General features: G+C 68.8%; 1 protein-coding gene across 2 annotated transcripts in view; it reads right to left on the bottom strand.

The window, feature by feature from the left end:
* TP73 (tumor protein p73) overlaps positions 1 to 19,671 on the bottom strand; it is a 37,149-nt gene extending 17,478 nt beyond the window's left edge. The window contains exons 1-3 of one of the 2 annotated variants that reach the window (XM_062193072.1): positions 19,604 to 19,671; positions 18,919 to 19,039; positions 1,775 to 2,017 (exon numbers count right to left, since the gene is read on the bottom strand). In XM_062193072.1, the coding sequence (XP_062049056.1) occupies positions 1,775 to 2,017; positions 18,919 to 19,039; positions 19,604 to 19,665 (426 nt within the window). In that variant the 5' untranslated portion in view covers positions 19,666 to 19,671. The remainder of the gene's footprint in view (positions 1 to 1,774; positions 2,018 to 18,918; positions 19,040 to 19,603) is intronic. The other variant, XM_062193071.1, reaches the window with a different exon arrangement.
* Positions 19,672 to 25,320: the final 5,649 nt, after the last annotated feature.

Genomic DNA, 25,320 nt, shown 5'->3' with positions numbered 1-25,320 from the left:
GGAGGGGGGCGGCTCTCACCTCTGGGGACCGGCTCGGACTGCCCGAGGCGCCCCCAAGCGCCCAGGCACAGCAGCCACCCCACAGCATCCTCAGCCACTGCCCGGGCCCCTGCCTGCCGTCTCCAAGGAGGGCGCCCTCCAAAACCCTCGGCAGCGCAGAGGGGAAGGCCCCTGTGGGAGGGACCTGCCTCCGCCCTGGAGTGGAGCGGACTTAGGGGACACACGGTCTGAACACGGAGCAGGGGGCAGTGAGCCTCCCGTTACGACGCCCCAGGGGCTTCCTGGTCCAGCTCCAGGCCACCCAGCCAGACCTCAAAGTGGAGCGGGGGGATGGCCCTGGCCCCTGGCCCCATGGAGAACTGAGAACCAAGAGAGCCCAGGGCAGCTGCGGCCGCCGCCGTCTCTCGGGAGGACCCGGCTCTGCCACACACACACACACACACACCCGCCACGATAATGAAGACGGCCCGGGGTCCTGCCGCGGCTCAGCTCCGCACCGCGGACGGCACAGGCTCGGCCTCCTCCTGTCGCCGCCCTATGGCCAGGAGTGTGGACTCGGTAGTGACAGCTGCAGGAGCCAGGGCTTGGGGTCGGGTCTGCACACCTGGTCAGGGACAGAGCTGGGAGCCCTGGACCGGGCGTCAGGATCGCCCCACCAGAGCCCCAGGAACCCGGGCTCCACCTTCACTTGACTGTGGGCCAGTCACGGGGCGGGGAGGAGAGGGGAGCCACGCCAGAGCAAGAACCGGAAATGACTGGACCCAGACCTCAGACCCCAGACCCCAGGCCTGGCGGCCACCTGCACAACACGACCTGGACTAACCTGGGCTCCGCCCTGCCTTCTGCACTGCCCCCGCCTCACCCCCTGGACCCAGCTCTTAAAGAGGAAGAGCCTGGGGGGCTCCTGCTCAGTGCTCCTGATGTGGGGGCCCCCTGCACAGATCCTGCTTCCAGGTGGGGCTGGGGTCAGCCCCCAGCTCTGCCCAGGAGGAGGCAGGGGCGCTGCCCAGGAACCACAGCGCGGCCACTGCAGCGAGCCAGGCAGTGCTCAATCTTGGAGGGGCAAAGGGACTCTGAGGGCCCCTGGCGCTGCCCCTCCCACCCAGCGCTGTCCTGTGCCCCCTGCGGGGCGCCCTGCAGCCGCACGCTGGCCCCCACCCCCAGCAGCCCCTTGTCTCCCAGCCCAGGACAGGCTGCGTGGCTCGGAGGCTGGGGCGCAGCCGCGGGCTCACTCCGGCATCCTTGGCTACTGCGTCTGCAGAGCTGGGAGCAGGCACTGCCCCTCCCCGTGCCTCGATTTCCTGGGCTGCGAAACAGGAACGAGCGGTTTCTAGAGCGAACCAAGCTCAGGGCACTCTCGGCCGGCCGTGGGCGCGCGTGGAGGAGGTCTGGCCAAACCCCGACCACCGGCCAGACTCCTCCCAGGAGCGGCACTGCGAGGCCTGCGTCCTCCGTGCTGTGGCCGCGCTGGGAGTGACACCACGGATGCCCGGTGGGCAGAGCCAGACCCACCAGCCAGCGGCTGCGCCTTGCAGCCTGGAGGAGGTGGCCCCTGTGCCGCCCCCAAGCCAGCCTAAAGTGACTCCAGGTGCAGGGAAGCCGGCCGAGAGCCTTGGGGCTGCCGCGTGCCCCCACCCATGGTGCCACATCTGTCGTCTCCGGGCCCCGCAGGGAGGCTGGCCGCCTCTGGCCACGAGTCCACCCGACAGCCCAGCCCCGGGACCCAGCTCCGCCCGGCGACACGCCTCCCGTGAGCCCAGGGGGCGGCACTCACCGTCCAGGTGGCCGACTTGGCTGTGCTGGACTGCTGGAAGGTGACCTCGAAGTGGTGGGGGCCGGGGTAGTCGGTGTTGGAGGGGATGATGGGCGCGGGCGACATGGTGTCGAAGGTGGAGCTGGGCTGCGCGTAGGGCGAGTGGGTGGGCACGCTGGCGGTGTGCTCCGGGGTGTAGGGGCTGGCGGCGGCCCCGCGGCTGCTCATCTGGTCCATGGTGCTGCCGAGCAGACTGAACTGGGCCTGGCGTGGGGAGGGGAGCAGGGGAGGGGAGCAGACACACAGTCAGGCTGTCCTGGCCCGGGAGGTGTCCTGTTACAGGAGCCTTAAAGGGCCAGCCGGCACCAGCCGTCCCAGATATTTCCTGGGGCCCCCCCACCCCAACAGGCCGCTACTTGCGTCGGGATAAACTGACATATTCACCTCACTCCCCTCTGCGCCTGCCTCCCGCGTGCCAGGGTTTCGGGAGAGCCACCTAGTCGGACCGGGCGGGACGGAGCCCGCACACCTGGGGGGCACTGTCCGGCGGGGAGTGCCCAGCCCCTGGCGCCCCCACGGGCTCCACTGCAGCCCCCAGGGCCAGCACTGGGGTCAGACTTCCTCATCTCCCAGACGGGGAGCCCCCAGGCCCCAGGAGCCAGGCAGCGAGGCGGGGCAAAGGTGGCCCCGGGGTGCAGGTTCTGCACATGGGGTCCCCGGGCGGTCCTGGGGGGCGGGGCAGGGTGGGGGCTGTGTGGCAGTGACCGAGCTGAAGCATCCGTTTCAGCCTCACCTCCATCAGCCCCCCCCAGGAGCCCTGTGGGCAGAGTCCTCTGCTTTCTGTCCCAGGTAGGGTCCTGCAGCCCAGCCCCTCCCCGGGTCACAGGCCCAAGGACAGGATTGGTGTGCTTGTGTCCCCTGGGCCCCCAAAGGCCAGCCTGCCCCACAGCTGGGGGGAGGGCCGGCCACAGGAGCCAGGGTCGGCCCCTCGTGGGTCTCTCTGACCTTGGAAGGAGCAGATCTCCCCCAGAGGTCACCTGTGAGACCTCCTTCCAAATCCGGTTGCTCTGAGACGGCGGCTGGGGTTTGCAGGACACAGAAAGCTTGGGTGCAGACACTCATCTAGTGCTCTGCCCATTTTACAGAGATGGAAACTGAGGCCCAGAGCAGAAGGGCACTTTCCCAGGTGCTATTACTGCAGCTCCCACGGGGACGCAGGGGACAGGGGTCAGCTGGGCAGTGAGCCTGGCACCCCAGGACGGTCAGCAGCAAGTGGGGTCCCTCCACCCTGCACCCCTCTTCAGAGAGGCCTCAGGACCCTGCTCCTCCCCTTCCACCTGCCCGTCTCTTCCAGACCAAAAGAGAGAAGAGCACATGCCCCAGGGGCCTGGGCGGCTCCGGTCCCTGGAGCGCTCGTCCTCCTCCGTCCAGGGGGCTTGGTGACCCGAGTCCCTCCAGCTCAGCCTGCCTGCAGCGCACAGGCCCCGCTGCGTGTCCACCTCAGGGGTCCAGAGACCAGGTGCAGGCAGGACAGCCCCTGGGGAGGACCACGCAGCAGGGGGCGGCGCCCCCATGTGAGGACGGCCCAGCCGTAAGAGGGGACAGGCGCTGACCCCCACTACACCGCGGACGGACCCTGCCCACCTCACGCTCGGTCAGCCAAGGCCACGACACAAGACGCCCGGCGGAGGGCAAGCTGGGGTCCAGGCTCCTCTGGGGGGTGAGGAAGATGTTCTAGAGGTGACCGGTGCCGGCTGCACACTCGTGTGCCAGGAACAGGCTGAGGATCTCACCGTGGCAGGCGGGAAAAGCCGCCGCGGGAGGGCTGGGCCTCACCTTTCCTGGGCTGCGAGGGGTCATGGGTCATGGTGACAGCTGCCCCCCGCGGAGAAAGACTTCGCAGCACGAGCCTCCTGTCCTTGGGGAGTCTGGGCCTGGGGGACCCTAGCACCCGGCCCAGGAGGGGAACACCCTCATGCCACTACCACAGCACAGTGTGGGGACGAGGGGTGCCAGGGGTGACACAGGCTCAGGCCCTGCCCAGGGCCCCCAGACCTGACCCCTCACCACAACCCACAAGGCTACCCAGGTCCTGGGGATCTGCTTCTGACCCCAGCCCCGTACCCCTGCCCGGAAGCCCCCGCCCTGGTCTCATCAGGACCCCTGTCGACCACCCAGCTTGGCTCAGAGGTCAGGGCTCCAAGGACCCAGGCCTGGCCACACACGGCCCAAGCTCTCCAGGGACATAGCTCTGTGCCTCCTGTAGTTTCTGCCCCACCCACCCCCAGCTGGACTGCGAGTCCTCCAAGGACCCGGGCCATCCTGGGGTCTGGTTCTGTAGCCGCTGGCCACGGGGGCGCACAGCCTGGGAGACAGCTGGGCATAGGGAGCGTGGTGCGTGGGAGCGGGGGATGGACCAAGGATTCGCCTCCGCCCAGTCTCTCATCTCCCCTGTGGCTCCCCAAACGCTGGTGCACCTATGGCTGCCACTCTTGGTGGATGGCGCCGGGCCGGACCCTCCCTCAGCATTCTGGGTCCAGGGTGGACCTCAGTGGCTTTGCTGACTGGGACAACCAGCAGGTGGATGAGCAAGTGGACGGGCGAATGAACGGATGGACGCTGGAGGTGGTGTATGGGCGGTGGTCACTCAGCCGTGAGTCAGTCCCTCCATCCCCGGCCCAGGGAGCATCCTGCCCACCGGAGTCTCTCTCTTCCAGGCGACGAGACCTTGGAAGGGTCTTCCCTGCTGTGGGTTGGGGTCCTGGGCTAGCCCGACGGGGTGGGCTTTCCCCCTTCCTGGATGCCTCCGAGCCCCCTCTGGCCCTGGCTTTGGGGCTTGTCCACAGCAGGTCTCTCAGGTGAGGGTGGCAGGTGAGAGCAGAGGCCCCCACCCCGCACCCCGGCTCCATCCCCAAGGGTGGCCGGCGGCCGGGGATGGGGGCAGTGCTGGCAAAGAGCTTCACATTTGAACTTGCCCCCATTTCTCAGGGACCTGAAGGAGCCAGGGACTCAGAGGTGCAGGTAGGACCTGCGGGCAGCAGGCAGGCCTCACGCAGGGCTCTAGCGAGACGTGGGAGACGTCCACTGCTCGCAGCACCCCGGGCCCAGCAGGGCCCAGCAGAGCCGCCCAGCGTGCGACCCTCAGGCTGACACCACCCACTCCTGCTGGTCCCCGCTCGCAGGGACACAGCCAGGCTGGAAGGCTGGCCTGGCCTCCTGGCCACGCCTCCCCTCGTCCTCTCGTCCCCAGGGCCACCCTGGACATGCTCACCCTGTCTGCGGTCACGGTGCCTGCTGTGCCCCCAGCCGATGACGCAGACCCCGCGGCTTAGGGAGCGAGGGTGGCTTGCACGGGGTCCGAGGACTCTGCCCCCAGAAACTGCCGTTCCAGCCCTGCCTCGGGCCAGGCCTCTGCACGGGGATGGGGGGGACCCGGGGCCTGGGTGCGGCCAGCCTGGCGGCGGAGGCCTCGGCAGGGTCGCCTGGAAGCCAAGCTGAGATCCACTCGGCAGCAGGGAGGAACCCGGGCAAAACCAGGACTTTTTTGGTTTGTTTTGTTTTCAACAGAACTCCAAGATAGCGGGCTAATTAGGACACGCCCGGCCCGCGGCGCCCACATGTGCCTGCATGTGTATGCAGGGCTCCTGGGTGCAACCCAAGGAGGGCGGCAAGGCGCGAAGGGGAGCCAGGAAGCCAGAGGGTGGCATGGGCCCCGCTGGGCCCCCCGGCCTTGGGCAGGGGTAGGGGCGGGCGTGGGGAGAGCTTCCAGCCTCTGCATCGCATGTCTCCTACCCGACCCCATCCAGAGAGGACGAAGCCCCCGGGCCCCTGGGCCTCCTGCCCCAGCTGGCGCAGCAGCCGGCGACCCCCAGACCCCCGCCTCTTCCTGCACCTTCTCCCTAACTTGCTCCACAAACCAGCACCAAACTCTGTGGTGCAGTGCAGGTGCCAAGGGCCACCCCCACCCCACCCCACAGCACAGCAGCCTCCAGATCCTATGGTGCTCTCCCGCCCGCCCGTCGCCACTGCAGCCTGCACCCCCGCCCCACCTCCTTGCACACTGCGCAGACCCTCCCCTGAGCTGCGGGTCAGGAAGCTGTGAACCACGCCTGGGGCTTCGCGCCCCCCTCCCCGTCCCTGCGCCCACCGTGTCCGGCCCCGCAGGTGGGCAGTGCAGTTCTCTGCTCCAACAGACAGGGTGCCCGCGCCCGCCTCCTGCAGGGCCGGCCCTGCTGTCGGCCCCCGCCACCTGTGGCCGGCCTGGCCTTCTGCTCCCCCACTCTCTCACCCCCACTCCATCCAAAGCCTGCTCCTAGCACACGAGAAGCCGGCCCAGCTGCCCTCCCCCGTCTGCGGCCGGCTCGGCCCCCTTCTCTGGTGGGCAAGCTCCCGAGGGTGGCGGCTGTGGCAGGCTCTGGGCTTAGCTGGGGGTCAGAGGACCTGGGTTTGAGCCCCGGCTCCACCCCGGCCTTCCGTGGGGACGACAGAGTGATTGGGGCCCGCAGTGGCATCCTTCCAGGTCCACAGTCAGGATCCGAAGGGGAGGGAGGGAGGGAGGGAGGGATGCTCTGCCAGTCCCTCCCGGGCCCCACGCCCCGGGGCCCCACCAGCTCACTGCCCCGGCTGCACCCGACAGGGCGGGAGCCAGGGAGCAGCAGGGATGCGCATCACGCACAGCGATGCCGAGACCCGGCCCTGGGGTCTGCCCGGCGCCCACCCAGGGTGCCAGGCTCCTCCCCGCCCCTGCCCTCCAGGGTCCCCGGCTGCCCAGAGAGCCCCGTGGCCAGGCTCTTGGTTTTTTAAGGACGAGAGTGCCACAAACTCCCTGATCCTCTCACAGGCAAGTCCAGACTTGGGTCCCACCCCCACGCCGGGTGAGGGGCTGACAGCAGCCGGGCCTCAGCTCGGTGATGGCCGCTCCTGCTAGTGAGCTCGCTCGCGGGAGACCTCCGTCCCGCTGGTATTTCCCACAATCTCTCCCGGAGTCTGTGATTAAACGGATGGAAATGCCGACAAGATTCGACTTGTGCTTGCGCAGATCTGCACATAGCACCCTCTGCGCTCACCCCGCAGAGCCACAGCCTCGCCCAGCCCCAAGCCAGGGCCACGTGGAACTTTCCACACCTCGCGCTGGAGGGCTGCGCCCCCGGAGCCCCCACTCGGCCGCCAGGCGTGCGTCTACAGGTCCCAGAGCCCCACCTGCACCCACGTGGGGTGGCAGAGAGCAGCCTGGCCCCAGACCGGACGGCACAGGGCCCCCGGGGGTCCCAGGCTGCACCCCACGGCTCTGTGGTGCCGCCTGGGAGAGGCAGGTGGGCACTGGGACTCTATGGAAACGTGTGAGGACGGCTGCGCCGAGGCCGCCCGCCCAGGGGGCCAAGCTCAGCCGGGGGCGGGCACTCGTGCCCCATGGAGGCAGCTGTCGGCTTCTGCCCCACTGCCTGCTGCCCGCAGCCCAAGCCGGCGTCACCCTGCACCCTGTGCACGCACCCGCCCCTCGGCCCTGCCCTGCCGCCTGTCTGTCTTGCAGAAGTGCCGGCCGTGGACGTCTGCAGGCGCCCTGAGCCAGGTCAACAGGGTCTCCTGGGCCTTAGAGAGGATGGGGCTGCGGTGCGAGAACGAGCGACGAGTGCCACGCGGGGCACAGGTAGGCGCGGCAGGCAGGTGTGCCACCTGTAGTGGCCCTCGGTGACAAGCGGACACCTGGCCAGGAGGAGGAGGAGCTACAGGGGGAGAAGCAGCCACTTCCCCTAGGAGGGGCTCGGCCCTGCGTTGCTCCCGTCCTAGAACGGGCGGGGGTCTGACCCAGGCCTGGGGCCCTGAGGCTGCTCCCCCCAGGCTGCTCCTGATACGCTGGAGCCGGTCTCCTGCGCTCGGGCACCCTGCGCAGCCTCCAGGTTCCGGGTGAGCCGTGGCCAGTCCTCCTGGGCATAAAGCGGTGAGCAAAGCCGCAGCCGCTGTCACTCAGGGACTCGGGTTCGGAGAGCTCGAGGGAGAACTGGGCCGGGCAAAGGGGTGGGGAGCGCTTTGCGGGGGGAGCTGAGCTGCACGAAGAAGAAGACCCTGCCGGGGGTCCTGGGAGGCCTCGAGCGGCCCCAGGGGCAGGGGTGGGCACAGGAGGGACCCTGGCCGGTCACAAGGGGGACCCTCGGGCCCTGGAGTTGCGAATACGTGGCGGTGACCAAGGTGGGGCCAGGGGCCAGGTCGGGCTGCATCTGGGCAGCAGGTGGGCAGCGGGGGCCTGGGTGCGTCTGGGTGCAGCTGCCACAGGATGCTGGGCCAGGAGTGGCGCCAGGGTCGGGCCTGAGCCCACGGAAGAGTGGATTTCCTGTGAGCTGAGATGGTGCGGTGCCAGCCAGGGCGTCAGGCGGTCCCACAGGCTGGCCCTCAGGAGAGGCCGGCAGCACCGAACGTGGGGGCAGCCGGGAGGGGGACCTCGGGACCTCGGGCTGGCCAAGGAGTTTCTGGATAAGAGCTTAAGGGCACGGGCGGCGGCAGCAGACGCTGGGATTCTGTCGCGGCCCGGAGCTTCCGCAGGACAAAGGAGACCGGCGCGGGCGGGACGGCGCGGGCGCCCTCTTCTCCCACCACGGGGGAGGGAGATCCAGGCTATGGCCCGAGGAACTCAGGAACTCAACAGCAAAAGCAAACATCAGCAGCCAACAGTGGGCAACGACCCGAGCAGACGTCCCCCAGTGGCAGACGCGCGGTGGCCAAGAGGGCCGTGGAGAGACACTCGGCGCGGTGGCCAGGGAGAGGCGAATCAGAACCGCATGGGGAAACTGCTGGGAAGACGGCAGTGACAAACGCTGGCGGGGCCGGGGACAAGGGGGCGGTGGGGGGCGGGAATCCACCCTGCACACCACAGCCAAGACGCGGGTCGGCCGAGGCGTCCAGGGCTGCGTGAAACAGGAGAGAGGTTGCGGCGTGAGCTCGCACCGGCTCAGCACCCACCGCGGAGAGCGGCAAGAGCCTGTGGCACAAGCCGGAGGGCGTCGCGTCCCGGGAAGACGGCAGAAGCTGCGGATCGCGGAGAGAGGACGCTGGGACAGGGACGGGAGGGGCGTGCCGCGGGTGGCTGCGGGCGTGGGGAGGCTCCACGTGTGACACAGCACCCCAGCAGGTACAGTAACCGTGCATCAGTCACAAGGGCTGCGGGAGCCTGCGGGGTGCACGCCGTCCCCCGGGATCGACAGGCCCTGCTCTCTGCCGTCTGGAGCAGTCGGTGCCTCTGAGCCCCCGTCCGAGTCCCAGTGCCCTTCCGAGCTCCGGGGCTGCGAAGGATGCTGGCCTCCGCTTCACGCAGCTCCCACGCCGCGCTCGGCTCCCGTCGCACCCCCCCACCCCAGCTCGGCTCTGTCCTCGCCTCCTGGGGGTCTCTGCGGCCTCTCTGCCACCGAGAGCGCGCCCCTGCTGTCCCTGCTGTCGGTCGACCGCCCGCCCCCCGTCTCCACATCGTCCTCTCCTGGCTGCTTCCTCCAGCACGCGGGTCTCCCCCAGGCTCCGTGGTCTCCCGTGCTGGACCCCCCCCCCCCCCAGAGCCTTCTCCTGCCCCCTCCCCACAGTTCCCACCCCGCCCCAGCCCCGCAGTAGGAGCAGCCGCAGCGGCCAGTGCGGCCCAGGCTCCTGAACCTGCTCCCCCCTTGCCTTTCCTGTCTCGGGAACTGGCAGGGCCGCCCCTGCCTGCACCCCAGGGAACCACGTCGCCTTCCAGTCCTGCCCTGGCCTTCCTCTGAGCCCACCTTCACACCCTGCCCCCCAGGCCCGGCTGCCTCTCCCCACCGCCACAGATACCCCCGCCCCGACCACCAGGCGGCCGCTTCTCAGCCCCGTGCTCCCTCCCCTCCCCACGGCCGCAGGAGCCCCCCCCCCCCCCCCGTCCTCTTCCTCCTCCCCCTGGAGCCGCGAGCACGCCTGGCACCGCGTGGTCACACCCCTGGTCAAAACCCCGGGTCACCCTGACCCGCCCCGGCCCACATCGTCTCCCTGCTCCACCTGGACAGAGCTGCCCACCCCCCCCCCCGGCCCTGCCCCGCTGTGGTCACGCCCTGCCCTGCACGGGGCCCTGCTGCGACCTGGGTGACTGACCCCTGCCACGCTGGGGTCCCTCCTGCCTGAGGCTGCCGAGGGGTCTGCTCGCCACGCGCACCCCCGTCCTCCATGCTGCTTGCCGGCGAGGGGTGACCAGCGTCCACAAGGCACAGGCGGGCGGACAGCGTCCCTGGGAAGCTCGCAGAAGCAGCAGCCCAGGGAGCCAGCACGGGGCTTGCCGGTGAACAGGGACTTGGATGTCAGGGGCTCTGGCCAGTCCCGGCTCCGCGTCCCCGGCACTCACCAGTCTCATCCTGCAGCGCCCACCAGCCCGGCGGCAGCTCCTTCCCTCCCTGGCCGTGGGGGAACAGTGAGCGCCACCCCGTGCCAGCCTGGGCTGGGTGCTGAAGGCCCTGGGAGACTCGGGATGTGGCAGCACCAAGGGGCCGTCAGGTCCTTGGCCAGGAAGGAAGGCGGGCGACGGAGAGTGTGCGTCTGCCTGTCAGGACCGGGCTCTGTGACGCCACCGGCAGCCCACGCAGCCAGCACCGCCTGCGGCCAGCAGCTCCCCTCGTGCGCGACCCCCGCTCAGGTACCCACAGAGCATCACTTACAGAGATGGAGACCGAGGCTCACGGAGGAGTGTCGCCCCCCAGCTGGTGGGGGCAGAGAGCCACGCCCTGAGCCACGCTGGGTGTCCGGGCAGAACTCCGGCCAGGTTCGTCCTCAGCCACAGCTGGAGCCACGGCTGGGCGGTGCCGACCCGCACACAGCCATTTGTCCGCTGTGGACCAAACGTCACTTCTCTCGTCCAGCTTGGCACAGGGGGACGAGGATGGGGTCACACAGAGGCAAAACCGAGTCCCCGGCCCTGGCGAGGATGACCCAGTGCAGCCCTCGTCCCCTAGGGCCCTGGGCCCCGCCTCCACCTGCCCCCGGCCCCTGGCCTGTGGCATCAGAGGTGCTGAGTGACACTCGCTGACGGCACGTGTGAATGAGCCACAGTGGCCCCAGGTCTGCAAAGACCCACAGCGATGACGTGGTGGCCACGGCCGGTCCCCAGGGCCTGGCGGAGGGCAGTGGGCCTGTTCCCCCCCTGCCCCCTGGGACGGTGCGTGAGGTGGCAGCCCAGCCCTCCCCGCGGTGAGCCACACGGCGACACCAGCTCCATTCAGGGAAACGGGTGTGCGGGGGTCCCCCACGGCCCCAGGCCTCGGGGCCGGCAGGGCACCAGCTGCGCCTTGGGCTCCGGGTGCAACAGAGGCCGGTGGCGGACCAAGGAGTCAGTGAGCGACTTGGGGGCAGGCGGGGGCCTCCCTCCCCTGCCTGCTTCCCACTCTGGCTGCAGAGTGTGTGCTGGGGGGGTCAGGGCGCCTCGAGACTCGAGGGAACGGAGCCAGTGCCAAGGTCAGGCTGTGCAGACAGGGCCCCCACATCCCTCACCCACCATCGGGGCCACACACACATCCACGTCCCCAGGCTTGCCTGTGCACACACTCCCACAGTGCGACACTAGGTGCTCTCCCTAGCATGCACACACGTGTCCTTGTCACGCAACCTGCACACACACCCTCCTCACGCACACGCTCTCACAGACGTGCCCGTGCACACATGCACACGCAGACACACACACACACATCCTCGGACCACGCTGCCCGGACCTCTGCCTCTTCAAAGGCCCTGTATCCCCAGACCAGACCTTTGTGGCTCCGCTCTGGGCTCCTGGCCCCGGGCCAGCAGGACTTGGGACACCTGGGCTTGGTCCAGCTGCCCACTCCGCTCTGCGCTGGAGCCCCCCGCTCTCTCTGCTCCCCGGGAAGGGAAACAGCCCCGTGGGGCGCAGCTGCTCCCTGTCCTCACCCTGCTCAATTAGCAGCCTGGAGCCTCCCGGGCCCTGGGGACACAGCAAGTCTGGAAATGAGCCCAGGTCCTTGGGGCCCCAGCCACAGGGGCCAAGCTGGGGCCACGGCGTCTTCCGGGCTGTGCCAGGCCAGCTGCCCCCACATGGGAGAGACAACAGGACAGCTGGAGCCTGGAGCGCAGGCCCCCAGCCCAGACACCACCCGCCGTGCTGTCCAGTGGGCGAACCCTGGGGGAGGATGCTCGTGGGTCCGGGCAGGGCAGCTCCACACCCAGGCCCAGGAGGGACGGTGACCTCCAGGTATGCGGCGCTCCGGCAGCCGGGACAGCCTGTGTCTGCCCCAGCAGAGCCGCCGGCCTCACAGCTCAGAAGCAACAGGAGCCCCTGGTGGGCGGAGGCAGCAGCTGGCCCTCCTTGACCGGGCACTGGCCCAGCCCCTAGTCCCTGCCCAGCCCACGGGAGCGAGTCCCCGGGGCCACTCCAGGAGGGGCAGGCGAGTCCCCGCCGTCACGCCCCACCTCCTGCCCCCGACCCCTCCACTGGGGCAGCTTCCCTCCCAGGTCCCGAGAAGGATGGAGCCGCGGTGCCTGGCAGAGACCCTGGGCGGCGCGTGGCACCTACCGTGGCGAGGTGCCGCATGGGGTCACCGACGAAGAGCATGGCCGGCACTCGGGGGTCTGCGCACGCCGGGGAGCCGGGGTGCCGCGGGCCGAGGCATGGGGCCGGGTGGCGGCCGGGCGGCGGACCGAGGGGGCGAGGCTCCGCGGCTAGGGAGGCAGGGCCCAGGGCTGCTCGGGAGCATGTGGGCCGTCTGCTGGCATTCTCGCTTCCCCCATCTCCCTTAGTTCTGTCAACTGCCTGCATCTAACAACAAAACCACGGCCCACCCCTCGGCTCCTCATGACTATTCATCCGAGCCCTGGGCAGGCCTCAGCTTGCCCACTTCGTGCTGGACCGTACCAAGGAGGCCGCGGCGGGGGGGGGGGCGGTTGGGGACGCCCGGACGGCCGCCAGGTCCACAGCTATGCTCGCCCACCCAGGCCCCTCTGAGCCGCTGTCCAGGGAGTGCTCCGGAGGCCGTGGAGCCTCCCCTGAGCCCCGGGGGGCAGCCCTGGCCCCCGAGATATCTGGTAGGCAGGGCCGCGCCACCCCATGGCGGAGAGACGGTGCACCTGCTGGCGGCGACCCAGGTGGAGCCAGGCTACCTCGTGCCCAGGGAACACCCCAAGCCACCCCAGGAGCACACGGGATGATGTGCACCTCTGGACGCTCAGGGAGCCTGGGGACGGAAATGAGCAGCTGCCACTGCCACCGGCGCTGGTGTCGCGAGACCCGGAGCTCTGCCCTGGCGATTGCCGGCCGTCCCTGCTCTTGCCAAGCCCCACTAAACAGGGGCCCAGAGTGGCCGCTGGGCCACCTGGAGGCTTCGTGGGCGGGTCCGCTGCTCCCGTTCTGGGAGCATCAGAATTCCCCCCCCAATTTCCCCATCTTGGGCACAAAGTTGCCTTCGGCAGAGGGGCCTGAGTCCCCCGGGATCGGCAGAGCAGCCTCGACACACAAACACCTCCCACGAAGCGGATGTTGGGACCTTGTGTCTCTGCACCCCCAAAGCACACGGGCTGGAGCCCCACGGCGGGGGCCTAACCGTCCACGGGGAGCTGCAGGGCGGCATGGAGACCCTCCTCCTCCAAGCACTTCTCCCACGGTCCCAGGTCACCTCCCCTCCCTGGCCGCTGAGGGCAGTGGGAGATGGGCCTGTGGTCACCCAAGGAGGTGGCGATGTGCCCCCTGCACCGGCCTGCGGGGTAAAGGACGGCACCCAGTGGCTGCTCAGGGGGTGGGGACCAAAGGCCCCCCCACCCTCGGAACCCCCAGGTTCCTGGAATCAGCCGCGGGAGCCCCAGCTCCGCCTTCTTGGCTGACACACAACCCTGTGGGCCGCACGCGCTGGGCACCAAGCCCACGGCATGGCAGAAGTGAAGCCGCTCGTGAGGCAGAGGCTCGGGGGGGGGGGTCTCTGGGGGAGACACAACCCCCAGGGCTCTGCTGTGGAGTCAGTGGGAAGTTCCGCTGGAAGCAGCAGCCCCGCGCGTGCACATATGTGTGATCACGTGCATGTGTGCGCGTATGTGTGATCACGTGAGTGTATGCACATATGTGTGAGCACGTGTATGTGTGTGTATACGTGAGCACATGTGTGTGTGCATGTGCGTATGTGTGAGCACGTGTGTTTGTGTGCATGTGTGAGCACGTATGTGTGAGCACGTGTGAGTTCATGTGTGTGCATATGTGTGATCACGTGCGTGTGCACATATGTGCGATCACATGAGTGTGTGCACGTGCATGTGAGCATGTGTGTGCACGTATGTGTGAGCACGTGTGTTTGTGTTGCATGTGTGTGCATGTATGTGTGAGCACATACGTGTGTGCATGTGTTGTGTCCTGCAGACAGGAAGACCCCAGGTGAGCCCCGCTCACGCCCGGGGGTGGGGCTGGCCCTGGGCAGTGAGGTTCCTGAGGGGCCTTGTTCTGCGGAAGCCCAGCGTTGCCAGTGCTTTCTTTCCTTCGAATCTGGGGTCCTCTCAGGCTTGGGAGGGGGCCATGTGGAGGGAGGGCGCTGGCTTTGACTCCCCACGCCCACGGGGCGCTGAGGGACCCTGACGAGACCCCCACTCCTCGCTCTGCGCCACGCAGCCCCGCGCTTGCCAAAGGGCACGACGGAAGGAACAGGGACTCTGCTCTGTCGGGGGGGGGGGCTTCTCAGGCTGCAGGACTTAGGGAGCAGCAAGAGCCCCGCCCGGGAGGGGGCTGGGCACCAGACCAGAGCAGCACTGATGGCCCCCACGCGGGTCTGGGCAGCCGTGGGGCACGAGCCTGACCAAGCCCACGTCGCACGGCTCCGGCTCGAGTGCCCCAAAGCTGCCGGCTTCCGCCCCGAGCAGAGCCCGGCTCCCCGTGAATTTCCTGAAGGTCCCGGATGTTCCCAGGGCAGGGAGAGAGGAGCCGGGGGCCTCATCCCCCAAAGCGAGGCCCCTGCTGAGCCTGGCTTGGTTGCCTCCCCCCGTTGGCCCCTCAGGTGACCCCAGCGGCCCTGGCACCTGTTCTGCGTCCAGAACTGACCCGCTGACCCCTTCACGGACGCTCACAGCAGGACAGGCAGCCACGCGCCCCCGGCCCAGCACACATGCGTGGGGGCGGCACCTGCTGGAGGAAGCCTGGGAGGCCTTCCCTGGGCGACCTTGGACTCGGGCCCAACCCCAGGCCGCTGTCCTGCTGCTCAGCTCCTAGTGGGCCCTCAGGGCAGATCTGCCGGCCCCGCCTCCCGCGGCAGCCCCGCCTCCCGCAGCAGCCCTCCCCCTGTGGTCCACCTGCCGGCAAACAGCTGTCACCCGAGAAAGGCGCCAGGAGAGGCGGGAAGACACGCAGATGGGGCGGGGGAGGGGGTGGGGAGGGGGAGGGGGTGGGGACCCCGGCCTGCGGCCGCTGCACCTGCCTCCCTCCCCTGTTCTCCCCAGAGGCCTTGCTCCCTTTCACCTGTCCTAGGAACTGCTTGGGCCTTATGCTCTCGGCCCCACCCTGTCCACGTGGAGGGAGGGGCCCTAGGGGATGCTGGGGAGGACTCCCCCCGCAAAGCTGGGGCGCCTCTGCAGCCTCCTGGGCACCTTCTGTCCACACCCATGGCGAGGACCTCACCCTCGGCCACGCTCCTCTGAGACACTGGGTCTCCGGTCCCTGAGCCCTGCCTGGGCCGCTTCCAGGGCCCCTCAATTCCGTCTCCCTCTGCGGCCCCGGTCACCTCCCACCCGCAACACCGGCTCCCAGCCCACAGACGGCTTTGTATCTGTCTTAGATGGAGGTCCCTGTGAGCCCCTGGCTAGCTCTGAAGGCCACCACCATGGGCAAGGCAGAAAGCAGGGCGACCGAGGGGTGACGGGGCCCGGAGGCCAGGGCATTGCCCGGGCCGCGTCGTTCTGGGCTCGAGGACAGCGTTCTCAGTCCCGGGCCTCCCTGCCCTCGCCGCAGGTCCTGGCACGCGGGGGACCCTCTGCTGTCCCCAAACCCTGGAGGGGTCAGCACCTCCCAGCACCTTCCCTACAGACGGGAACCCAAGGCCCAGAGGGTTAAACACCCAGCTCGGAGCCCCCACACCCACAGCGGTCTCTGAACTCGGCCACGACAGCCCCAGGGCCACCGTGAGTGCCCGAGCCCCCATGGGCCTGCTCTGCCCTGGCTCCCAGACCAGGACGGGCTCTCCTGCCCCCACACCTCCATCCCCCCAGAGACTTGTGGGGACTTGGACCCACCCACTCTGCCCGTCTCCCATTAAGGCTGTGGCCAAGGGCCCGAGGCGGAGCTCCCATGGCCGCTTTCCGATGGGGCCGTGGGGCGGTGCTAGGACCCTGCACCTCAGGGGCGCCCATGTGCCAGTCAGAGTCCCGCAGGGGATCAGCCCCCTCCCTGCGCAGGGACTGAGCCACAGTGGCCACGCCCCTGGGCTGGTCACGCCCCACAGGCCAGGGCAGGGCTGGTCAGAGCACAGGTCCAGGGTGGGTGGAGCCCTGGGAACGCTGGACACCAGAATCGCTGACCTGAGGCCTGGCCTGGGCGCTGCTTCTGTGTAAGGTCACCTCTCCGGAGACAAGACCCGGCCACGAGCGCAGGGTTTCCACCGGCGGGGGAGGGCTGGCATCAGGACCCCAGCCCGGAGTGCTCCCCAGCCCCGGGGCCGGACTGAAAGCGTCCCCTCCAGGCCCTCGGGTGCCCTGGACCCCGAGTGAGGACCACGCCCCAGACGGTGGCGCCCTGGGGGGCTGCCGGTCAGACCGCCTGGGGTCTCCCGGAGCTGCCCTGGGGGCGGGGGTGTGGCAGCGCTTGGGCCAGGGGCTGCTCTCTGCAGGGGGCTGGGGTGAGGGGCGGGGCCAGCCAAGGTCACAGGGAATCCCACCCTGGAGCTGAGCTGTGCACCAGGAATTACCTAGCCGACTTTCACGGCAGCCGGCCCCGCCCCCGGCCCCCACCCGCCTCCCGGAGCCCCAGCCCCCTCTGGACATGGGGTCTAGAGGGTCTCAGGTGCCCCCTGCCCCCTTGAGGGTGGAGAAACATCTGAGCCACCCACGCTGCAGCCCAGGGCCGGTTCCTGTCCCTCCAGATGGCAGGACACTGATGTCCAGGAGGGGGCCTGCTGGGACCCGCGCTCCCCAGGGAGCAGGGGACAGCGCTCTACCCGCACGCCCTGACCACGGACGACGACGCCCTGCCCGGTGCCAGCCCCACCTATAAAACGTGAACCCAAGCAGGAGGCCAGGCCAGCCTGCCGGACCCTCGCCCAGCAGTGCCTGGTCCCAGCCCAGTGCGGGCCGGCAAGCCCTGCGCCAGCCCGGCATCCTGGACAGACACGTGGCCGGCGTGGGCAGCCCCTACCTCCTCCGCCCGGCTTTACTCTGCTCCTTCGTGGGACTCGAGCTTTCTGGGCCAGCTCTCATCCCCGGGGGCCTCGGACAGGGACAGGGACAGGGACAGATTACGCTGCGGTGAGGGGGCTCCAGCTCTGGGATGGGGGCTTTTAGGGAGGGCGGGGCCAGGCCACGTGCCCTGCGGAGTCCCCCAGGTGACCCCATCCTTGCCTGGTGCTGTCCCGGACAGCTCAGCCGGGCACCGGGCCCTCTGCTCAAAGGGGCTGTGCTTGTCCAAGCGCCCTGGGGTCTCCAGCCCTGTGGGCACCGAGCAGCCATGTGGTCCTGGGGGGGTTGGCCCAGGCAGGGACCACAGGGAGGTCGCTGGGGACAGTCGGTCTGGGGTCCTCACACCCCCTCTTGCTGCCCACCTGCCATCACCTCCTGGGACCGTCACAGCTCACCCCGCCCCTGTCTTCCGGCCTGGGGCAGCTCCAGCTCTGCCCCCTCCAGCCCTCTGGGAGGATGGGGGTCCACGGAGATGGGGTGTCAGGGACACATGGCCCCACATGCCCCATACGGCCCCTTCTTGTGGAAAATGCACCGGAATCCTCCCCTGGCCCCCTCCCCCACATCTCAGCCCCAGTGCTGGGGGCAGCGGCTGCTGTCCCAGGACCGGGGGACATAGGGCTCAGGCCAATCAGAGGCACTGGCTCCACTCAGAGGTGGACACCTGACCATGTGCAGGCCAGCGAGAGGATGCTTGCTGGACTACAGGAAAGGGGGACCCCTCTCCCCAGGAGCGGGGCTGCTGGTGGAGCCTGGCACTCCTCCCCATGAAAGAGGACGCTGCCTAAGGATAGGCCATGCCAGAGAAAGCCAAGGAAGACAGTGCGACAGCCATGGAGGACCAGACCCAGCCAGGCCTGAACCCCACCCCCACAGTGGCCTGGACCCAGCCGGGCCTGAACCCCACCCACACAGTGTGCCTGGATCCAGCCAGGCCTGAATCCCCCACCCCCATGCCTGCACCCAGCCATGCCTGAACCCCCTTGTGCCTGGACCCAGCCGTGTCTGAACCCTACTCCATGCCTGCACCCAGCTGGGCCTGAACCCCACCCCCACAGTGGCCTGGACCCAGTTAGGCCTGAACCCCACCCCCACAGTGGCCTGCATCCAGCTAGGCCTGAACCCCTCTCCTTGTGCCTGGACCCAGCCGTGTCTGAACCCCACTCCATGCCTGCACCCAGCCGGGCCTGAACCCCACCCACACAGTGTGCCTGGATCCAGCCAGGCCTGAATCCCCTACACCCACGCCTGCACCCAGCCGTGCCTGAACCCCCTTGTGCCTGGACCCAGCCGTGTCTGAACCCCACTCCAGTGTTCCTGGACCCAGCCGTGTCTGAACACCCCTCCCCCCGCCTCTGTGCTGACAGCTCCGTGACATCTCCTGCTTTGAAAGTTTCAGGCCCTGACCACCAGGCGAGCTGGAGATCTGAGAGCGTCCGGGTTCTGCCGGACTCCAAAGTGGGGCAGGGGCTGGCGCTGCGGCACAGCGGGTGAATGCTGGCGTGCCACAGCGTGGCACCGGTGTGCGTCCTGGCTGTGGCACAGCGGCTGAATGCTGGCGTGCCACAGCGGGGCACCGGTTCGTGTCCTGGCTGCTCTGTTTTCAATCCGGCTCTCTGCTGATGGCCCAGGAAGGCAGCAGTGACGGCCCCTGCACCACGTGGGAGACCCGGATGGAGCTCCTGGCTCCTGGGTGTGGCTTGGCGCAGCCCCAGCAGATGGAAGTCTCTCTCCTCTCTCTCTCCTCTCTCTCTCTCTCTTTCTCATTGCCCCCCCCCCGCCAGTCCTCTGAGAGGGCAGCCCCCACTCACCATGGCTGACGCGGTCATGCCCTGCAGGTGGAAGACGTCCACGCTAGCCTCTGCACTGCCCGCGGCCTCGCTGTCCCCTTGGCTCGGCTGTGGGAGGTCAAAGTAGGTGCTGTCCGGCTCCCTGGGCCAGGGAGGGGGAGGTGGACGCCATCAGCCCCTATCCAGTGTCACCCCCCCGACCTCCCAGCCCAGAGCTCGAGGCTAGCCCACAGCTCCCACCCCTCAGACCTCCCAGGCCCAGAGCTCGAGGCTAGCCCACAGCTCCCACCCCTCAGACCTCCCAGCCCAGAGCTCGAGGCTAGCCCACAGCTCCCACCCCCACCCCCAAGGCTCTCATCCCCTGGGGGTCCTCAGAGTCCTTGGCTCCTTCTTGCTGACCCCGAGCTCCTGCCTTACCCAGGGCTGGGGGAGTGCCGGGGAGGCGTGGCCACAGGTGGGCTTCTGCTCCCCGCTCCTGACCAGGACCCCCCTCAAGAGCCAAAGGACACCCTTGGGTCCCAGGCGCTGCAGCCCCGGGAGGGGCCCAAGGAGGCAATCACCCCTGCCGAGCCCTCTCCCTGTCCCAGGTCCACTGACAGGGCAGGCGGAGGCTCGCCCAGCCCGAGTGGGGCTGCCCTCCCGCCCTGTGCCCGGTCTGCAGAGTGTGCCGAGGCTAGCCCAGCGCGCAGGCGGAGGACATACTTACAGTGAGCTCCAGAGGTGCTCGAAGGTGGCCCTCTCGTCAGGGGGGGAGGGGGACTGGGCCATCTTCCCACGCAGCCCGAGGGCAGCTCACTCTGCAGGGAGGAAGGGGGCGTCAGTGCCGGGGACGCTGGCACGCGGGGCGACGGGCAGGGCCGGGCCGAGGGTGGGGCGGGGGCTCCTCGGCCGCTGCCGTCCAAGCTGTGCCTCTGGGTCTGGCCTGGGGCCTTCCAGATGTGGGGCCCAGCTCGCACTCGGGATCACGGCTCGCGGGGACGGCGTGGTCTGCGGCGCGTGGGCTCAGATGGGCCGTCACCGTCTGAGCCGGGGCCGTCCCCTGAGCCCCCGAGGCGAAAACAACCCTGACCGCACATGGAGGCCCAGGCTGAGGCCGAGGGCCCCATGAGGAGGCCACGGCCAGATGGGACGCCGCTCTGACCCTGGAGCTGGTCCCCCGCGGTGCGCATTGGGATCCCTGCCACAGCCCAGGCCCCTGGTCTCCAGTGCCACCCTCCTGCCCAGCTCCCACCCAGGAGGCTGAGCACAGCCGGGGGGAGGGAGCTGGGGTGGGGGGAGAAGCCTGAGCCAGCCCCGCCCTCGGCCACGCAGCAGGCTGCTGTCCTGTCCCGCTGGGGCCGGCCTCCTGGGTCCTCTGTGAGGGCCAGGGGCTGTGGGAATCGGCTCGGCCGCAGGCGGGCCTGGAGCTGCCCATGGCTGGTGGGGGCGGGGGGCACGGCCTGCTACACGTCACTTTGGTCCATCACCAGGGAGGCAGGCGTTGGTGGGGACCACACGTGTGGGACTGCCCGTCCCAGCGGGAGTGGCACAAGCCAGGAGGGCCACCGCTCGCCGTCAGCTGCAGAACCCGGGCTCCGTCCCCTCCCCGCTGCCTGTCCCAGGCCCCAGCGGCCCACCTCCAGGCCTCAGCACAGCCTTCTGCTGCCGCCACCAGGAGCGGCTCCGGTGTAATTGGATCCACGCCCGCATGGGGGAACAAGCCCACCCCGGGCACCTGGGCACCCGGGCCGTGGGGTGTGGCTGCAGGTGCACGGAACCGGTCCGCACGTGGACTGCAGGGCGCCCGCCCGTAGCAGGGTCTAGAGCAGCGCCCGCGGTCTGCATCTTTACAAAGGGGGGCGGTGAGGGAGACGCTAGGCCAGACCCCAGAGGTAGCAGCCTCAGAGAGCCCACACCCCCCCCCCAGGGCAGCAGCAGCCTCACTGGGGGGCTCCGCCCACACCCCTCCCCAGGAGGAACAGGCTCTGGGCCCCGTCCAGGGCTCATCTGAGCCGGAAGCTGCAGAGCGCCTGATTCCCAACCGCCCCGGCAAACTCCAAGGCGAGGGCCCCGGACCCCAGTGATGATGGCGGCACGGGGCTGCCTGTGCCAGGCCAGCAGGGGCTCCTGCCAGACGCCCCTCGCCTCAGCCACACCTGAGCCGGCGGTGACCCCGCTGGGCCCGGGCCGGGGTGTGAGGGACGGGAGTGGCTCCAGCTCAGCCACAGACCTGGGGCGCCGGGACTCAGCCCCCAGCCGCCGCCCGGCTCCCCGGCTGCCCGTCCTATGCGGCGGGGGCAGTGGATTCCCAGACCCACCTGCAGAACCTCCAGTGGGAATGGGGCCAGAAGCGGAAGCCGCTCGGAAACAACTCCCCGCCAATGAAGCCCGGGGCCCGGCCCCCGTTTGCTCTGGAATCGCGTTCACGCCAGGGGCGCGGCCGCGGTGCCGACCCGGTGTCCCAGGGCAGGAGCCCCGGAAGTCAGAAACGTTTGTAGGAAGCCGCGGTGCAGCTGCAAGACACAAACACGTGGTGGCCGGTGCGGGTTTTCCACGAGGACCCAGTGTGTCTGTGACGTCAGGGGGAGGCGCCGGCCGCTCGGGCTCTGCGGTGGGACCCAGGACCCTGCTGACCCCGCCCCAGCTCCCCTCCAGGGTGGCCAGCCTCCCAGGCCTTCACAGGGCCCCAGCCAGCAGCGCCAGGGCTCAGCCAAGCCTTCCAGGGACCACCACGCCCACTGCACCCCTGGGAACATCCGGGACCCACCGGGGGCCGCGGGCTGGGAGGGGCAGGCGAGGAGGCCTCTGGAAGGGCCCCCACCCCAGGCGTCTCAGTCTGACTCACTGTGCTCTCCCAGGTCCCCGCCGGCAGGCGTCCACAACGTCTTTTCTGCGGTCACCCCTGGGCGGGACGTCCCACAGAGCACAGCGCAGCCACCCCAGCACGGAGCACGCAACGCACACGGCTGTGGCCCCTGTGGACCAGGGCCATGGCCAACGCCCCCAGCCAGGGCCATACCAACCCTGCCGGTGTGGACCCCGGCCTGACACAGGAACAAGCCAAGGGACTTGCCCAGGTGGCGTGGGTGTGGCTGTGATTCAGCCGAACCCAGGGCTGCCGAGGGCCTTGCCAAGCCCCCGTGTGGCCCCTCCGCACCAGGGGGCAGAGGTCTGCTGCCCCTTCGCCCAGCCCAGCCCACGACCTCCCTCCTGGGCCCCTGCCTTGTGCCAAGCGTCTGCTCGCACGCCCTGGCCCCGTGCCCCAGCTGTGTGCCACCTGCCTGCTCAGCCTTGGCCACCAGCAGCCCCGTCCCCAAGGCCAGGCCCCCGCCCGCAGGAAGCCACTCTCCTGGTGACTCAGAACGTAGGTGCCCCCGGCAGCAGGTCCCCTCCCCCAACCCCGGTGCCCAGGGAACACCTGGCTCCCCGGCCACTGCCCAGGCTGGGGACAGATGGGGCTCCTTACACGCCTGTCATGAACCAGGAGCCCCAGGAGCCCACCTGGAAGAGGCGCCCATTCCTGGAGACGTCCCCTCTGGTGCCCCTCCCCTCTGCAGCACCGAGAGGCCCCGGGCCCCCTGCACCCCCTACCCTGCTCCTGCCATCAGCTTGGGGCCCAGGTCTCCTGTGTTCCAGGCACCCCAAAATAACACCTCTCCACGTTTACCCTGGCAGTCCCCTTCCACCACACCATGGAGACGCCAGGCCCCCACATGGCCGGCCATCGCAAGAGCGGGCCGCCCAGCGCATCTCCGTCACCTCTGAGGCCCAGGCCCGGGGGGCTCCTGCCGGGGCAGACCAAGGGGTGGAGCCGGCAGCCAGCGCCTCTGCACATGTAGGGCCACCTTCCAGCAGGACACCGGGAGCCCAGCCGGGCTGTCCCCTCCGTCCCCCTCGCCGAGTGCAATGTGGTCAGGACCTTCAGCCAGGGCTGCCAGAGAGCTTCCTGCCTCTCTCCTCTGTGGGGTGGGGTGCACAGGGGCCCCATCCTGCAGGCCATGGGAGGGGGCGGGGCGTCCGCAGCCTGGACGCCTCCCCTGGGGTCGGCCGCTGTCTCTGTCCTAGGCAGGAGGGGGTGGCAGCCTCGCACTGCTGGAAGGAGACAGTGGTGACCCCAACCCCCCCAGACCAAACCACAAGCCCGGGGCGTGGGGAGGGGCAGTCAGGGAGCAGCTGGGGAAGAGGAGCCCTGCGCAGGCAGCGAAGCCGGCCTGGGAACGCCCAGCCCCGCCCCCGCTATGCCCCCCCCCCCCCCGCCCGCTGGGGTCTGACCTGCCCAGGGCTTCCCTGTCCTGCGTCCCCCACCCACAACGTTCAGGTCAAGCGGGGACACGGGGTGCCCTCTCCCCTCCAGCCACACAGCTCCCTCGGCCGTTCCCCAGCCCTGTGCCCTGAGGTGGGCGGCCTCCCCCACTGCCACCCCCGTTCTCGGCCTCTGGTCCCTGGCCGCGCAGGGGGGACACATTGGGAGCTGCCGGAGTGCTGGGTGCAGGGGAAGCAGAAGCTGTGCCCACGGGAGGGCCCTGGGCAGGCGCTGGTCCCGCACCTGCAGCCCGTACTCAGTGTGGGGGAGGGGCGGAGTGGGGGAGGCAGAGTCAGAACCCGGGGGTCCCCAGCGGGGGTCCCTCCCGTGCGCGGCACACACAGCACCTCCCGCTCCCAGCCTCCTCTCAAAGGCCTCAGGCTCCAGGCCCCACCGGGACCTCTCTAGCACCCAGCACCACGGCGGCAGCCAGGAGCGGCGGCCGACAGACGACCCTGGCCCGGCAGAGACGGAACAACGTGCAGCTGTGCGGAATGCAAAGCTGGGTGCTCCCAAGAAGGGGCGGAGGTCCAGCCCCCAGCCCTGAGCCTGGGATCAGGGGGAAGGGACTCGGTGGGGGCCTCCTGAGGGGGCTTCCTCTAAGAGGAGGGGCAGCAGGACCACGACCCCGGCACTGCCAGGCTGGAGATGTGGGGGACCTCTGAGCCACCGGGGGCTTCAGGCCCCTGTCAGAGGAGGGGCAGCCCCGGCTGGTGGAGCAGACACGGGGGTCACCGAGGGAGGTTTGTCACAGTGTGGTCAGGGCAGGGAGATGGCCACCCAGGATGGCCGACACCCAGGACAAAAGACAGAAAGGGATAGAGGGCTGGGATGAAAGAAGGGGTCATAGTGTGAGTGTGAGCTCACGCCTGTGTGTGAGGACAGTGTGAGTCCACGCCTATGTGTGTGTGAGCCCACACCTGTGTGTGAGGACACAGTGAGTGTGAGTGTGAGCCCACGCCTGTGTGAGGGCAGTGAATGTGAGCTCACGCCTGTGTGTCAGGACAGTGAGTGTGAGTCCACGCCTGTGTGTCAGGACAGTGAGTGTGAGTCCACGCCTATGTGTGTGTGAGCCCACGCCTGTGTGTCAGGACAGTGAGTGTGAGTCCACACCTATGTGTGTGTGAGCTCACACCTGTGTGTGAGGACACAGTGAGTGTGAGTCCACGCCTATGTGTGTGAGTGTGAGCTCACGCCTGTGTGTCAGGACACAGTGTGAGTGTGAGCCCACGCCTGTGTGAGGGCAGTGAATGTGAGCCCACGCCTATGTGAGGACAGTGAGTGTGAGCTCACGCCTGTGTGTCAGGACAGTGAGTGTGAGTCCATGCCTATGTGTGTGTGAGCTCACACCTGTGAGGACACAGTGAGTGTGAGCCCATGCCTGTGTGAGGACAGTGAATGTGAGCCCACGCCTGTGTGAGGACAGTGAGTGTGAGTGTGAGCTCACGCCTGTGTGTCAGGACAGTGAGTGTGAGTCCACGCCTATGTGTGTGAGTGTGAGCTCACACCTGTGTGTGAGGACACAGTGTGAGTGTGAGCCCATGCCCGTGTGAGGGCAGTGAATGTGAGCCCACGCCCGTGTGTGGATGACAGTGAGTGTGAGTCCACGCCTGTGTGTGAGGACAGTGAGTGTGAGTCCACACCTGTGTGAGGACAGTGAGTGTGAGCCCACACCCGTGTGTGAGGACAGTGAGTGTGAGTCCACGCCTGTGTGAGGACAGTGAGTGTGAGCTCACGCCTGTGTGTCAGGACAGTGAGTGTGAGTCCACGCCTACGTGTGTGAGTGTGAGCTCACACCTGTGTGTGAGGACACAGTGTGAGTGTGAGCCCATGCCCGTGTGAGGGCAGTGAATGTGAGCCCACACCCGTGTGTGAGGACAGTGAGTGTGAGTCCACGCCTGTGTGAGGACAGTGAGTGTGAGTCCACGCCTGTGTGTGAGGACAGTGAGTGTGAGTCCACACCTGTGTGAGGACAGTGAGTGTGAGCCCACACCCGTGTGTGAGGACAGTGAGTGTGAGTCCACGCCTGTGTGAGGACAGTGAGTGTGAGCTCACGCCTGTGTGTCAGGACAGTGAGTGTGAGTCCACGCCTATGTGTGTGAGTGTGAGCTCACACCTGTGTGTGAGGACACAGTGTGAGT

The sequence above is a fragment of the Lepus europaeus genome, chromosome 5 (genome assembly GCF_033115175.1).
Source record: "Lepus europaeus isolate LE1 chromosome 5, mLepTim1.pri, whole genome shotgun sequence".
NCBI classification, from domain to species: domain Eukaryota; kingdom Metazoa; phylum Chordata; class Mammalia; order Lagomorpha; family Leporidae; genus Lepus; species Lepus europaeus.
The sequence above is the reverse complement of the archived record's forward strand: the minus strand, read 5'-3'. Positions and strand labels throughout refer to the sequence as shown.